Below are 13,140 nucleotides of genomic sequence, written 5' to 3'. Positions count from 1 at the left end.
GGCCACGGCCATATGTGTCAGGGCACATGTCTAAGTGCAAAGGTTACATGTCACAAATTCAAGAGATTTGGTCACAGATCCAAAAAATTTGTTCACAAGCCATTAAATCGAGTCATGGATTACATGTCAAGTGCATGGGTCATTACAGACCATTCGATCAGGTCATAAATCATATGTTAAAATTGGTTACAAATTCAATTAACCAGATTTTGATTGTGAGAATTAAAGTTATTCGCTCCAGCAACTATTCTGTAAATCACATCAGTCGATGTTTTTCTAAGGATCGCTATGTTTTTCGCTCGATTTCTACTATCTAAATCGAAGATGGTCATTTTCGTCACTGAAAAAGTCGTCGATGAGGTGGATGTTAGTAGATGGATGCCGAAGACTGGTGCATGAGTGTAGGGTGGGGATGGATAGATTAATTTAATTTGATAATATTATTATTTAAAATTAAAATATAATTAAATCTGAGTTTTGTATCTTTAAACTTAATGTCTAGTTATTGATTTGGAACATATGTAATACCTAACTTATGATTTTTTTCCATTGATACATGTAAACCATCTTCAATCTTACATCAAATTTTGCATCATTTTACACCAAATAGAAAATCATCTCCAACCCATTATATCAAAAGTGCACCAAAAGAATAGTGTTTAATAATTTTCTTCAATTTTTAAATTCTTAATAATTTATTTATCTCAAAAATAATTTATTTATTCATTTATTTTATTACTACATTAATTATTAAATAACTAATTACGTTTAGTTAACAAAATATTGAATTCATTAATAAATTTTAAGAAATATAGTACAATTAATAGAAATACTACAACTAATAAAATTAATCATAATAATAAAAAATAATGTAATACGTTTCAAATTGCATATCATAATATTACAAAGTCGAAATAGTATTCACAATTAATTATTATTCGGTAAATGATTAAAATTTATTACAAAAGCACATGATGATGATGATGATGATGATTATTATTATTATTATTATTATTATTATTAAATTTATAATTAAAATCTATTGTACAATAGATGGACGAATACCCTTAAAAAATTGGTGCAAAGTAAAAGAAAATGGTAAAAATGTATTCAATAATTTTGGTGCAAAATGATGCAATGGGTTGAAGGAGTCTGCACTAAAAATTTAGTGCAACTTGATGAATTATGGTGCAATGGGGATGCTGTTGGAGATGCCCTTAAAACCAAACTATTTTCAAAGAGTATATTAAAATTTCTTATTACAAAAATTACGCTACACTTTTTTTCATAACATATATTAAACTGTTTGTAACACTTTATCATAAATCGAGTTATATCATCGATGTCGTCATTACATAAAGTATGACACTCTTAACATACAACCTTATCCTACCATCACTATTACTGTCGATGTCATTATACAAGATATAACACCTGTGACGAACTATTTTGAGAAGTCAAGCCCAAAGTCATTACGTAAATTGTAATAGGTGTGACACGTTATATCATGACACCAAGTAACAAAGAGAACTCACCAAACCATAATATTTCTCAACGTTGGACCAACATATCTGTCATCTCCACATTCTCCGTCACTAAGAAACAAAATGAAATCACCAAACTTAACATTCCCCAATGCCCATTGCTGTCCATCTCCACTAGCCACAATTGCACCATCATCCAGTAGAATCTCACACACCACCACCAAAAATAAAAATCAATATTAGGAGTCAAAAGGAAAAAGCAACACTACAATTATAAGACCAGTATTTGGGGGGAAGGAAATAAAAGAGGCGGTGCAAGATCTCACCATGTCGATGGTTGCTTGGGTAGAGTTTGAGTTGTGGTGCAACAACAATAGATGGTGGTAGATATGACTGTGGTGGCCATGGGCGAATCGAGTCACTGGCTAGCCCAAATTGCAGCCTATGCTCGCCCTAGCCCAAATCGACAAAGTTATTTATTTTTATTTTTTAAGTTGAGCTTTTATCCATTTAATCATCAGCCCTTGTTCAACCAAAACAATAGCCCGACTACTTAATCCCAAATCAAATTTTATGACCCAAAGGAAAATTAAATATGGGAAATTTCATAAGTAAGAGATTAATTATGGCACATTTCAAAAACAAGAAAACAAATTTCAAATTTCAAAAATCAGATTTTTATTAAAAATTATTTTTAATTAATTAATTATTTTAGTAATTAAATATATTTAAGTCACAGATTTATATAATTTGTTCACAAATTAACAATTTAATTCATCACTCATTATTTCTTGGTCACAAATCAGAAATTTTATGTCACAAATTATTTTACGATTACAGTTCAAAAATTTTATAGGTCACAGTTTGTTAATCAGTCACAAATCGAAAAATTTATTAATCACGATTTATTTATTGGTCACAAATCACAAATATTACAAGTCACAACTTATTATACAGTCACAAATTATCGAATTACAGGTCATAGATTACAAATTTTTTAGGTCATATATTATTTTTCGGTCACAATTTATCTTTTTCATTGATCACAGATTAACCGATTTAATACATAGTCAAACAAATAATTTGTGACCACCACCAACATTTATGATTCATAGTCACAATTTTCAGTTCATGTATCCAATTATGAGTCACAAATCAACCAAACCACCACGACCACCACAACTACCGCCACGACCAACTGTGACTTCCAAATTGCGAGTTACAATTTTCAGGTCACGAGTCCAATTATTTGTCACAAAATCAACAAATCGCCACAACCACCACTACCTTATTCATCACCACCAGCAACATGAGATCCACCAGCACCATTCCGCCTACTACCACAACTTCTGTACCACCGCTACGAAGACTACCACCACCATCAGCACGAGATCCACCAACACCATCACCATCACCAATAAAACCACCTCACCTGTAACCACCACATCAACGCAAAATCACCACCACTATAATTACAGCACCACCGATCAATAAATCACCACCACCGATCCATACCACCACTGATAAAAAAATCACAATCGATCCACACGACCACTGTAATCACCACCGTCAATCCATCGCACACCAAACTCAAAACTATCAATCACAAAACCACCACAAAATAACACAAACTCATCAGAAAAAGAAACACCACAAACCACAGTCCTAAAAATGCCGATGACGTCGTCGTGCGCCTTGAACAGCAGCAACGTTGCCTCTTGCGAACAGAGGCGAGGTGCGAACAGCCAAGTCCTTCTTCCCCTTCGATGACTGCAAATCGACTATGTTGATGGCCAGAGGTGTTGGGAGCCTAGCATCGACGGTGCTCCGGTGACGGCATAGTTGCGACGACGAGAGAGGTGAGATAGAGAGAGAGAATCGGGGTGGGGATAAATGAGGCGAGAGAGAGAGACGGGAGATAGATTGTGAAAATGGGTTCCCAATTGTTTTATTTAATTAATTTTTAAATATATTAATTAATTGAAAAGATTTCTGATTTGTAAAATACTAAACATGGTATCTTATTTATGAAATTGAAATTTTTAATCTATTAGAATGTGTAATTTTCACATTAAATATTTTGGCCCAAAGCCCTAAACCTGTTATCCATCTAATCTCCTCTCCCTCTGCCGAATCCCATTTCTTTCAATTTTCAGTATCCAACCTGCCTCTCCCAATCCCTTGTAAAACTTTTGGAAATTTAAGGAACCTAAATCAAATATTGCATCTAATGGAAAATTAAGGAACCAAAATCCTCCATACCTCAATTGTAGCTAGTACTGGACTAGGTTTCAAATGTTCAAGCCTTGGAGGATTGACAGATGTTCGATTGGAATTCTAAAGTCAGAATATTTTTAAGGTTTTAGGTTCCAAATTGAACAGAAATGGGGATAAGATAATTGGTTGAATTCAGACCTTCAGTTGGGTGGGTAAGTAAACAAATGCAATTATCTATTTACCTTATTTGTTTATCTTAAGTAGCAAACTAGCTTGTGTGATCACACATTTTATAGTTTTTGAAGTAAAAGTTAGGATTTGTTTGGATTTTTGTTTGAATGGATTTTTCAATATTTTGTAGAGCCGAAGAGAATTTTAGCACCCGCGGTTAATTAGAGTTGATTAAAGTTCATTCTAATGCAGTGTATATTCATTCTAATGTGGAATTCCTCTTTATTGTCAAACTAGCTTGTGTGGAAGTCACATATATCTCGGTATTATGGCCACTTTTTAAACCCTGGGTTCAAAATTCCTGCATCTGCCTTTGGTAGTGGCGATTGTTGATGATAGCACTTAGATGTGGTGTTATGTATTTTAGGTACGTAATTGAACTTTGATTTTGGCAGCAATGATAAAACGAAAATAATACTTTAGGAATAAAAATCAAGGTACTATAAAATGGGAATTACAAAACTAAATGAATAACTAGAGTAGTTTCCACATAATTTTGTTACAAGATCATAAGCTCTTCTTTGACCCCATTTCTTAAAATTCGTCTTTCCTCAAGTTTATTTCAATCAAATGTTTTATTGGATCCACAACTTTTATCAATTTTACAATCACACACTTCACCAAAATTTTCTCAAAATCTACTATAAATTTAATTTTATACAAACAAAAATGAGCAATTTTCAATTCGGGACATGAAGGCTCATATGTTCTTTCACTTTCAAGGACATAGTGGCCACAACACCTTTAAATGCAGGTGGTGTATAGTTACTATGTCTGTTTGACACCCATTAATTTATTCTATGGTTGACTACATGATTATTTTCAATGATACAATAAAATATTTTACACGTATACCAATAATTTTTTCCTACCTTTTAATCACAGATTTTCTTAAAAATCATTATTCAATTTTCTTTTTCTCTACAATAATAGTTGTCAAACCAACTCTAGGATTACTGTGCCAAAATTTATTACATATAGATGTAACATCAAAACTTACTACAATAGCCTAGTCATTCTTGATTTATTATACATGACCATCGTGAAAGTACTTCGAGCATTTGTCTTTTTGCATTTTAATAGACTTGAAAATCCTCGAGTCGAATCCTCTTTATCGCATGGCAATCACGTATGGCCTTGATTGAAAAATCCAAGTTATTTTCCCTTGAAAGTGAAGTTTATTTTCAACATTAATAATTCGTTTCTTAAGATCTCCTTCGCGAATATTGGTGTGAAAACATTACGAAGTTTTTGTAATAAGAATTATGTAATAAATAAAAATGATATCCAAACAACCATGTCATGTATATATTGAATATAATTGATTATTTTTGAGACAACAATGCTACTCCTACACACTTGGGTTACAAAGTCAGATAAAAAAGTGACGTGGACGGCCAGGATTAAAACGCAAGCGACGGCTGGGATTGAATCCTAAAACACTTGCAAACCAATTAGGCGCCATACATAAAAATCCGTCCTATCTGATTTCTCTCTCTCTCTCTCCCCCCTATTATTCTTCCTTCCCCATTTCTCTCTGACCTTCATTCTCACTCTCCCCCATTATTCTTCATCAATTACTCTCTCCTAGAATGGAACCGTCCCTAAAGCAGTAACATCTGGCAGTCGGCACCGGCATTTACCGCACCTCCCTCCGGCGTCACTATATATTTAGATACGGTGAGAGTTCGAATAAATTACCTCCCCGCATTCAATTTAGCTGTCGAGCCCACTAACTTCACAAAGTTAGATCCGATGAAACTTTAGAGGTTTGGTTTATTGATCTTTATTGTTTGGGTTTTGTTCGATTTGTAGAGAAATGCTGTGAAATGCAAAATGGGTTATGTGGTTGCTATAAATTCAGTGTTTGGGTTGCTATCAGATCGTTTATTGTATTAAAGGGCTGCTGGGCTGTGAAACCACGAGTTGTTATGCTGGTGTGGTGTTCTATGTCTAAGCTGGAGTTTAGACCTAGGATTTGAGCTTTTCTGAAGTTTTAAATCTGGAATTTATGCTACAATTACTATTCGATTTTCATGTTTGTTGGTTTATTTTACTGGGTTCGATTCAGCAAAATAGTTTTTGTTTATTTTACTGGGTTCAATTAAGATAGTTTTTTGTTTATTTTACTGCTGAAAATGTGGACAATCTTGTGAAAACCGAGTATTGCATTATGCTGAAGAATGAAAATTTTTGTTTATTTGCTGCTAATCTAAATACATGTATGTCAAGTTTGTGTGATTTTGCTTCATTTTCCAAAACGCCATGAACAAAAGACAAGTAATAGTATTTGTAATGCAGTTCTTGAAGGCAATATATATTATGTGGATTGCCTGTGTAATTTGGAATGCAGTTCTTCTAGACTATAATAATCATTGTGTGTGTTTATGTATCATGTTAATGCTTTATAGACATCTCATTAGAATTTATTATAGTTCATGCTTAAAGTATTGATAATTTCATATTCATTGTTACGACAGAATGCCAGGAAAGAACTCAGGAATTTGCCATGGCTGTAATGGTGTTGGGCACTTCTTTGATGATTGTCCGATAAAACGTCGATGCCCAGATTGTGCGAGAGGATTTCAGAAGTTTTTTTGTGGTGGAAAAGGAAACTCGTAACAAAGGAAAATTCTTCAAATGTTGCAGTCAGAAGTGCGGTTTTTGGGATTGGTACAAACCAGGAGAAGCAATCGGCGAATCCAGTGACGCTAGTGTTACGTTGGCTAAACCAGCGACATTGAAAGAAGTGGATGATTTGTCTCAAACATTTGAATCTCAAGTGCGGCTTAATGACGCCGAGGAACTTTTGAGTTCTGTAAACGTGAACTTTACCGTCCGCCGTTGAAAACCACCTGCTGAACGAGATAATAAGGGGAAGGACAAGGCATAGTGTAGTTGGTTAAGTCATGTAATGTTTTTTTTTGGTGATGTAGTATGTTCTGTAATATGTATATTATTTGGTGATGTAGTATTTGGAAGCTTTATTCTGATAGAAATATGTCTATGGTGTAATGGAACATTCCATATTTCTGTTGTTGTTCGAGTAGTTATTAATCTGCATATTTGAGGCTCATTTAACGTGCCATAAAAGACAGGAAATACCCAAAACATGACTTCGGTTCATTGAAAATGGAACATTCCATATTAGTCTTGTAGGAATTTTCCATCCAAACTCACACGATCCACGAGTTCATTGAAAATGGGAGCTATTTGGCAAGCTTGTTTCCAGTGACTTTCAGGAAATGGCATAGGTAACAAAGAAAATGGTGCATGAATCATGCCCACACCAGGCACTCTTCCTGATCTCTGCAAGTTTGAAAAGCTGGAGACTAAACTACTAGAAGACTAAACTACTAGAATAATGACTAACATACTATTTATTCAATGCGTCACCATCCATTAAAAAAATTCATTTTTGACCTACCCATTTAAGAGGAATTTCAACTTTAAATCAAACGTTTATAACATTGAAAATTCATCACTACTATGAAACAAATCAATTTGACACCAGGGTATCTATTGATCAAACTTCAGAAACAAAAAGAATATTATCAAAATCCGTGCTTTACCATTCAGTTCTGACATTCACCAAAATAATAGAAGTTGTAAATCATGCAAAATATAAATACTACTTTACCCACTGCTCGTTAATCAAACAATAGAAACAAGAACAACATACCACAGAAAAATGAAGGAAATTTTCATAAAAGGAGGAGATGAAATGAAGGAAATTTTCAATTTCAATTGAGTAAATTTCACTAATGGGAACTGAATTTTGCACTACAAAGCGTGGTCTCATGAAACAAATAAAAGTTCAGAGGTCGCTTTTTTTGTAGCTTCCCAACACTGATATTTCCTTCAACACAGAAAATGAGTCGCTTTTTTTGGGCAGGCTTAATATCCGAATCAGAGTTGTTCTCCTTCATCTCTTCATCCACGCTATCCTTGAGGAAGGTAGTTATACTTTCTGCATGATTTCTATATATGATTCCAACCAAACTTTGTAAAAACTCAACCATTTTCTGACTAGATGTCTCAAAAAACTACAGCAAGAAATGAATCCTCATTATAAAATGGCCATGGAGAAAGCACAAATAAGTACATTGTACATTTGCATTGATTTAACCTTTGATGGTTGCTAATTTATCTCTCAAGGCAAGCACGTCAACCAACATATATTAATTAAAAACTGCAAAAATGAGAGAAACATTTGCTAAGCTATAATAAAGTATCTAGATGAAGCCTCAAAATGATTACATTTTCCTCTCGTGCAAAATAAACCTAATGGAACTAATATTCAAGCATGTACAAGTTTTGTCCATAATAACATGCGAGCATGATATAAAATTTCTGATACAAAATATAAAATCCTACATTATGTCCAGTCCAGATAATTAGAGAGACTTGCATCGATGCAGCTATAATGCTATATGGCTCAGAAGTTTGTGGTTTTACCTTTACAGCAGCAACTTGGAGTAGGTACAAATCTCCCTTATCATTCACAAAAGTCACTATCATCAGATTCCAGTTATCAGTTTGCTGAAAACTGGCTTTCGACATGCATAGGAAAAGGCAACGGGCTGAAGGTTGGACTATCCAACTGGGTCGAACCAGATGCCTCCTGAAGTGGCATTCGAGCCTGGCTTTGGACAGATGTTTGAGTCTGTAACAAAGTGTCAAGCAATCAATCAAGAAGCCCATAGCATTGTTGTTTTAAAAAATCACATCAATTAAAAACGAACATTATACCGTCAAATTGGGGATATTACTATGCTTCGGCATTGGACTCTTTCCTTTTGTTTGGTTCGACCGTGCCTGCATGTGCACCATAACTATCGGTAATTACTATAGAACAGAAGCTGGATACAAGAGTCACATTGGAATATACCTTTGATTTACTCGATTTTGCCTCCAACGGGCCTTTTCTACGTCCTCTTTGATGCTTTCGGATCCCTTATAATCGCGCTTCCAATTTTTTCAGATGGAATACACTGTGAAGTGCTTAAATTACCATCGAACTTTGTGGAACTAAGTTCTTTCTTCTGAAGTTGTATCCAATCCATGATCACACCATACTTCCCTTCGCTGTCTGCTACGAGGTTTGCCACCTCTGCAAACGAATGACACATATCGTCATACCTCATCTGTGCTGGAGTGGTAACCAAACCATCATAGTTAACGGAAACTCTCGTGTGTGCCCTGCTAACATCTTTCCTCCACCTCCGCAAAATGTACCGATCCGGCACGACAGTAAAGTCATTTTGTATCAAAACTGCAATGGCATGGCTACACAATATTCCCCGAAACTCGAACAAGTGACAACTACAATTTACTTCACATTTCTCTCTATTAAACCACACCAGAAATAATGTTTTCTTTCGTCGCTCGCGCACAGACTACGTCTTCAAGTACCTCATACTTCGTCCCCATATGTCCCTTTACTGCAGATATGAGATCGCAATACATTTTACCCATGAACTCAGTTTGAACCTTTCTGAACTTCGAAATGGTATAGCATGACTGATATTGCTTCTCAATTTCGTATGTTGTTGCACACGGTAAGACTTGAGAGAATGACTTAAAATCAACAATAAACTCCTTTTCAACCTTATTCCATAGTGCTCGTTCATACTGCTCGACGAACTGTTTCAATGATGTCTTTGCGTGTACATAACCATCAAAGAAGGCATTCATACTTTCACTTCGTTGTATCGTTGACATGCCAGCCCAAAAGGTTGTTCTCAGGAAATAGGGCACCCAACGAACTCTATTCTCGTACAATCCGGACAACCAAACGTTATCATGCAAGTTATACATTTTGATCATATCTCTCCAACCTTCCTCAAATTCTTCGATAGACTGCGAATCATATACCAGTACATGTACAGTCGAGAATATCGAAGCTTTATTCACGCGGTATCCAAATTTTTCTGGCATCTTCTTCAAAATATGCCACATGCACCACCTATGTTTTGTATTTGGGAAAACTATTTCAATTGCATTCTGCATGGCTCTATCTTGATATGTAATTATTCCATGTGGAGCCTTGTCACCCATGCACTTAAGCCATGTTTTGAACAACCAGACAAAGGTATTAGTGTCTTCATTCGATATCAAACCACAACCCAACAATGTCGATTGCCCATGATGATTAACGCCAACAAACGGGGCGAAGGGCATGTCATACTTATTCGTAAGATAAGTTGTATCGAACGTGACGACATCCCCGAACTCTTTATATGTTTGCCTATACCGATTGTCTCCCCAAAAGACATTCTTCAACCGTGAATCATCATCCAAGTCAATACTAAAGAAAAATCTCGAGCATTTTGCTTGCATTTCAGAAAAGTAAGACTATATTGCAGCTGCATCACCCTCACCAAGTCTGAGTCATCTCACTTGTTCAATGTAGTTACGGCAATCCTTCTCAACACACGTCATATTCTCGTAACCACATGCTTCAACGACTACAGAGTTAAAACTTTTATGCAACGGTATTCCTGCTATGTCATTCACTTCAAGCTTCTTTTCACGTGGGCACTCAACACTCGGTTGTACCGATATAACCTCGACTTAGTAGGACTTGTCTCATGGTTGTGCTCGAGGTGGATAGTGTTAAGTTTCCAGTAACCATGGATATCTAAAGATACAGATATTATAGCTTTACATCCTATCTGAGTTGTTGGCTGCGGTTTCAGAGAAGTGCTTGAATTACTGGTTTTTCGTCCCTCACGACTGCATGTGAGAGTAACAAATTTCAAAACCCCAGCATCATTCCTCGCTGAAGTCCTCTTCCTAATCGAAAATCCCACGGCATAAGCATATCTCGCATAAAACTCATACTTCTTTTTCATCCTTGAACTTCATGCCAACCTCAGGCATAGTCAAACTATGTCCTACTTCCGTGTCACCTTCCACAACATTCACATTGTCCTCGACATTATCATTTTCAGGTTCTGTGCACAAAATTTCTTCCATATTCTCTTCGCCTGTGAAACAAGAACACAGCCATACTTTTTTAATACACGATATCAGGAGGCCTACAAACTTAAGTCAGTATATGTTTTCATCATGCAAAATCAAATTTACATTTTCATGATAAACTGAATCAACATACTTCTCAAATTTTCAAGATTTTTCATATACTGATATATATATATATATAGATGAAGCAGCTTGCGACCCACATCGTCACTTCAAACAGTCTGAAGGTCAGATGAAAAATATACGTATCATTCAAACCATATGCCTTGAAACTCAAACAAATGGTGAAAAAGGTAAAGATTTCATATCCTAAATAGATAGCATATTTTTTAAAAGGGGAAAACTTCATATAATTAACATCAATGATGATAATTCAAAAAATAATAATAAATATCAATGAATGATGAAAATTCCAGATTTCGATTTTCTTTCTGTCTAAAAAATGCAAGCACATTGTTACAAATCTAGAATGAACTGTACATACCAACAAAGCCAGCCAACTAAGAAGGCTTAAACCACACTAAAAACGAGCTTTCCCTAAACCACAGATCAACAAAGTGTAGTGAGAAACTATGACCCAAACATTGAACAAAAAAAAAACCAACAAATTACTCCACGAGCCAAACTTCGACAGAACGAAAACTGAGAAATATTAGAAGCAAAAAATTGATACATACCCATTCAAATTTTTTACCAGGACAACAAGACTCTTTTCATTCTCTTTTCTCTGAGTACTCTCTGGCTGCATTTACCGACACTTGTTCAATAATTATTTTACGTCGACAATGAAGCAGAAAGCTGGGATTGAAAACGTGCAGTGATAAAACTCGGGGAGGGTAACAGAAAATAATGACTGAATACGTCCAGTGATAAAGCTCGGGGAGGGCAAGAGAAAAGAATGAGAACCTTCTTTCACAGATACAATCTCGCACCCTCGTGCTACTGTCGGAGATAGAGCTCATACTACTGCAATCTCGACCTACTGGAGGAAATGGTGGTCGCAGACAATACCCCGTTCCCGGTCTTTTCTCTGAGTCCTCTCTCCATTGTTTTGATTGAGATTGAAGGCCGAAAGAAGAGAGATTTTATGTATGGCGCCTAATTGGTTTGCAAGTGTTTTAGGATTCAATCCTAGCCGTCGCTTGCATTTTAATCCTGACGTCTACGTTACTTTGTTATCTGACTTTGTAACCCAAGTGTGTAGGAGTAGCATTATTGTTTTTGAAAAGTGTCCAATACTTCTATATTTATAGACAATATTAATTCCTAGTCCCATTAATATAAGGAAACTAAAATAAATCCTAATATAAAAGAAATTAAAAATTCTATTCTAAACAAGAAATAAGAATAAAAAGATAAACATATTACAATTGGATACTTTATTATAATTATCTAACTTTTTATCCTATTTACAATAGGACTGTCCTAAATCAATCTCTCCCATTTGAAAAAAAAAACTTGTCCTCGAGTTTTGTTGAAGAATAGAGGTATTGATAACTTGTGTAATTTTGAACTTGGCTGGGACTTGAGTAAATTTTCTAGTCACATGTTGTCGTGTGCTATACTTGTTGAAATGACTAACATTCATAGTAATTAAAGTCTGTAAATTCTTGTCAACTTGCTTCTTCATGAGCTCGTGATTCCTTTCAAAACTCAACACGGTCAGTATCTACGTGATGTTGTGAAGCGTTTCGTCGATCCTCTAGATTCGTTGTTCGAGTTTGTTGAGCCTCCGTTCTTCGTCGAAGGTTCGATTACCACTAGGAGCATTGTCAGCCATTAGATTAAGGCAATTTTCTTGTTGTGATGCCAATTTTGGAGTGAAAGCGTTATGAAATTATTGTAATAAATAAAAATGATATTTGAATAATCATATCATTTATATATTGAATAATAATTGATTTTTTGTTGAAAAATGTACAATACCTCTATACTTATTGGCAATATTATTCTCTAATCCCATTAATATAAGGAAACTAAAATAAGTCATAATTTAAAAGAAATTAAAAATCCTATTCTAAACAATAAATAAGAATAAAAAGATAAACCTATTACTACTAAATATTTTATTATAATTATCTAATTTTTATCGTATTTACAGGAGGATTGACCTACATCAAATATACCGACAGAAAGGACAACAAAACAAGGGGGTGGATGGGTAAAAAACAGAAAGATATTGACCATAATTCAAAGATAGAATCGAAGTTGAACCAACGTG

The 13,140-nt window shown here is 35.0% G+C and overlaps 1 protein-coding gene across 1 annotated transcript; it reads right to left on the bottom strand.

Annotated features, from left to right (window-relative positions):
• Window positions 1-8,860: 8,860 nt before the first annotated feature.
• Window positions 8,861-11,966, bottom strand: LOC111411488 (protein FAR-RED IMPAIRED RESPONSE 1-like). The gene is made up of 6 exons (XM_023042010.1): window positions 11,903-11,966; window positions 10,779-10,924; window positions 10,494-10,575; window positions 10,335-10,402; window positions 9,355-10,289; window positions 8,861-9,221 (listed from the first exon to the last, which is right to left on the bottom strand). The coding sequence occupies exons 1-6, from the start codon at window positions 11,964-11,966 to the stop codon at window positions 8,861-8,863; spliced, it is 1,656 nt and encodes a 551-aa protein (XP_022897778.1).
• Window positions 11,967-13,140: the final 1,174 nt, after the last annotated feature.

Source organism: Olea europaea, chromosome 15, assembly GCF_002742605.1.
Source record: "Olea europaea var. sylvestris chromosome 15, O_europaea_v1, whole genome shotgun sequence".
Taxonomy (NCBI): Eukaryota; Viridiplantae; Streptophyta; class Magnoliopsida; order Lamiales; family Oleaceae; genus Olea; species Olea europaea.
This window is presented reverse-complemented; position numbering and strand designations above follow the sequence as displayed.

Coding starts and splice junctions, on each gene's coding strand:
- LOC111411488 (XM_023042010.1), bottom strand. CDS start 11,966: ATGGAGAGAGGACTCAGAGAAAAGACCGGGAACGGGGTATTGTCTGCG. Junction 10,403..10,493: donor ACTAAGTCGAGGTTATATCG/GTACAACCGAGT, acceptor TTAACTCTGTAG/TCGTTGAAGCATGTGGTTAC. Junction 10,290..10,334: donor GCCGTAACTACATTGAACAA/GTGAGATGACTC, acceptor GCTGCAATATAG/TCTTACTTTTCTGAAATGCA.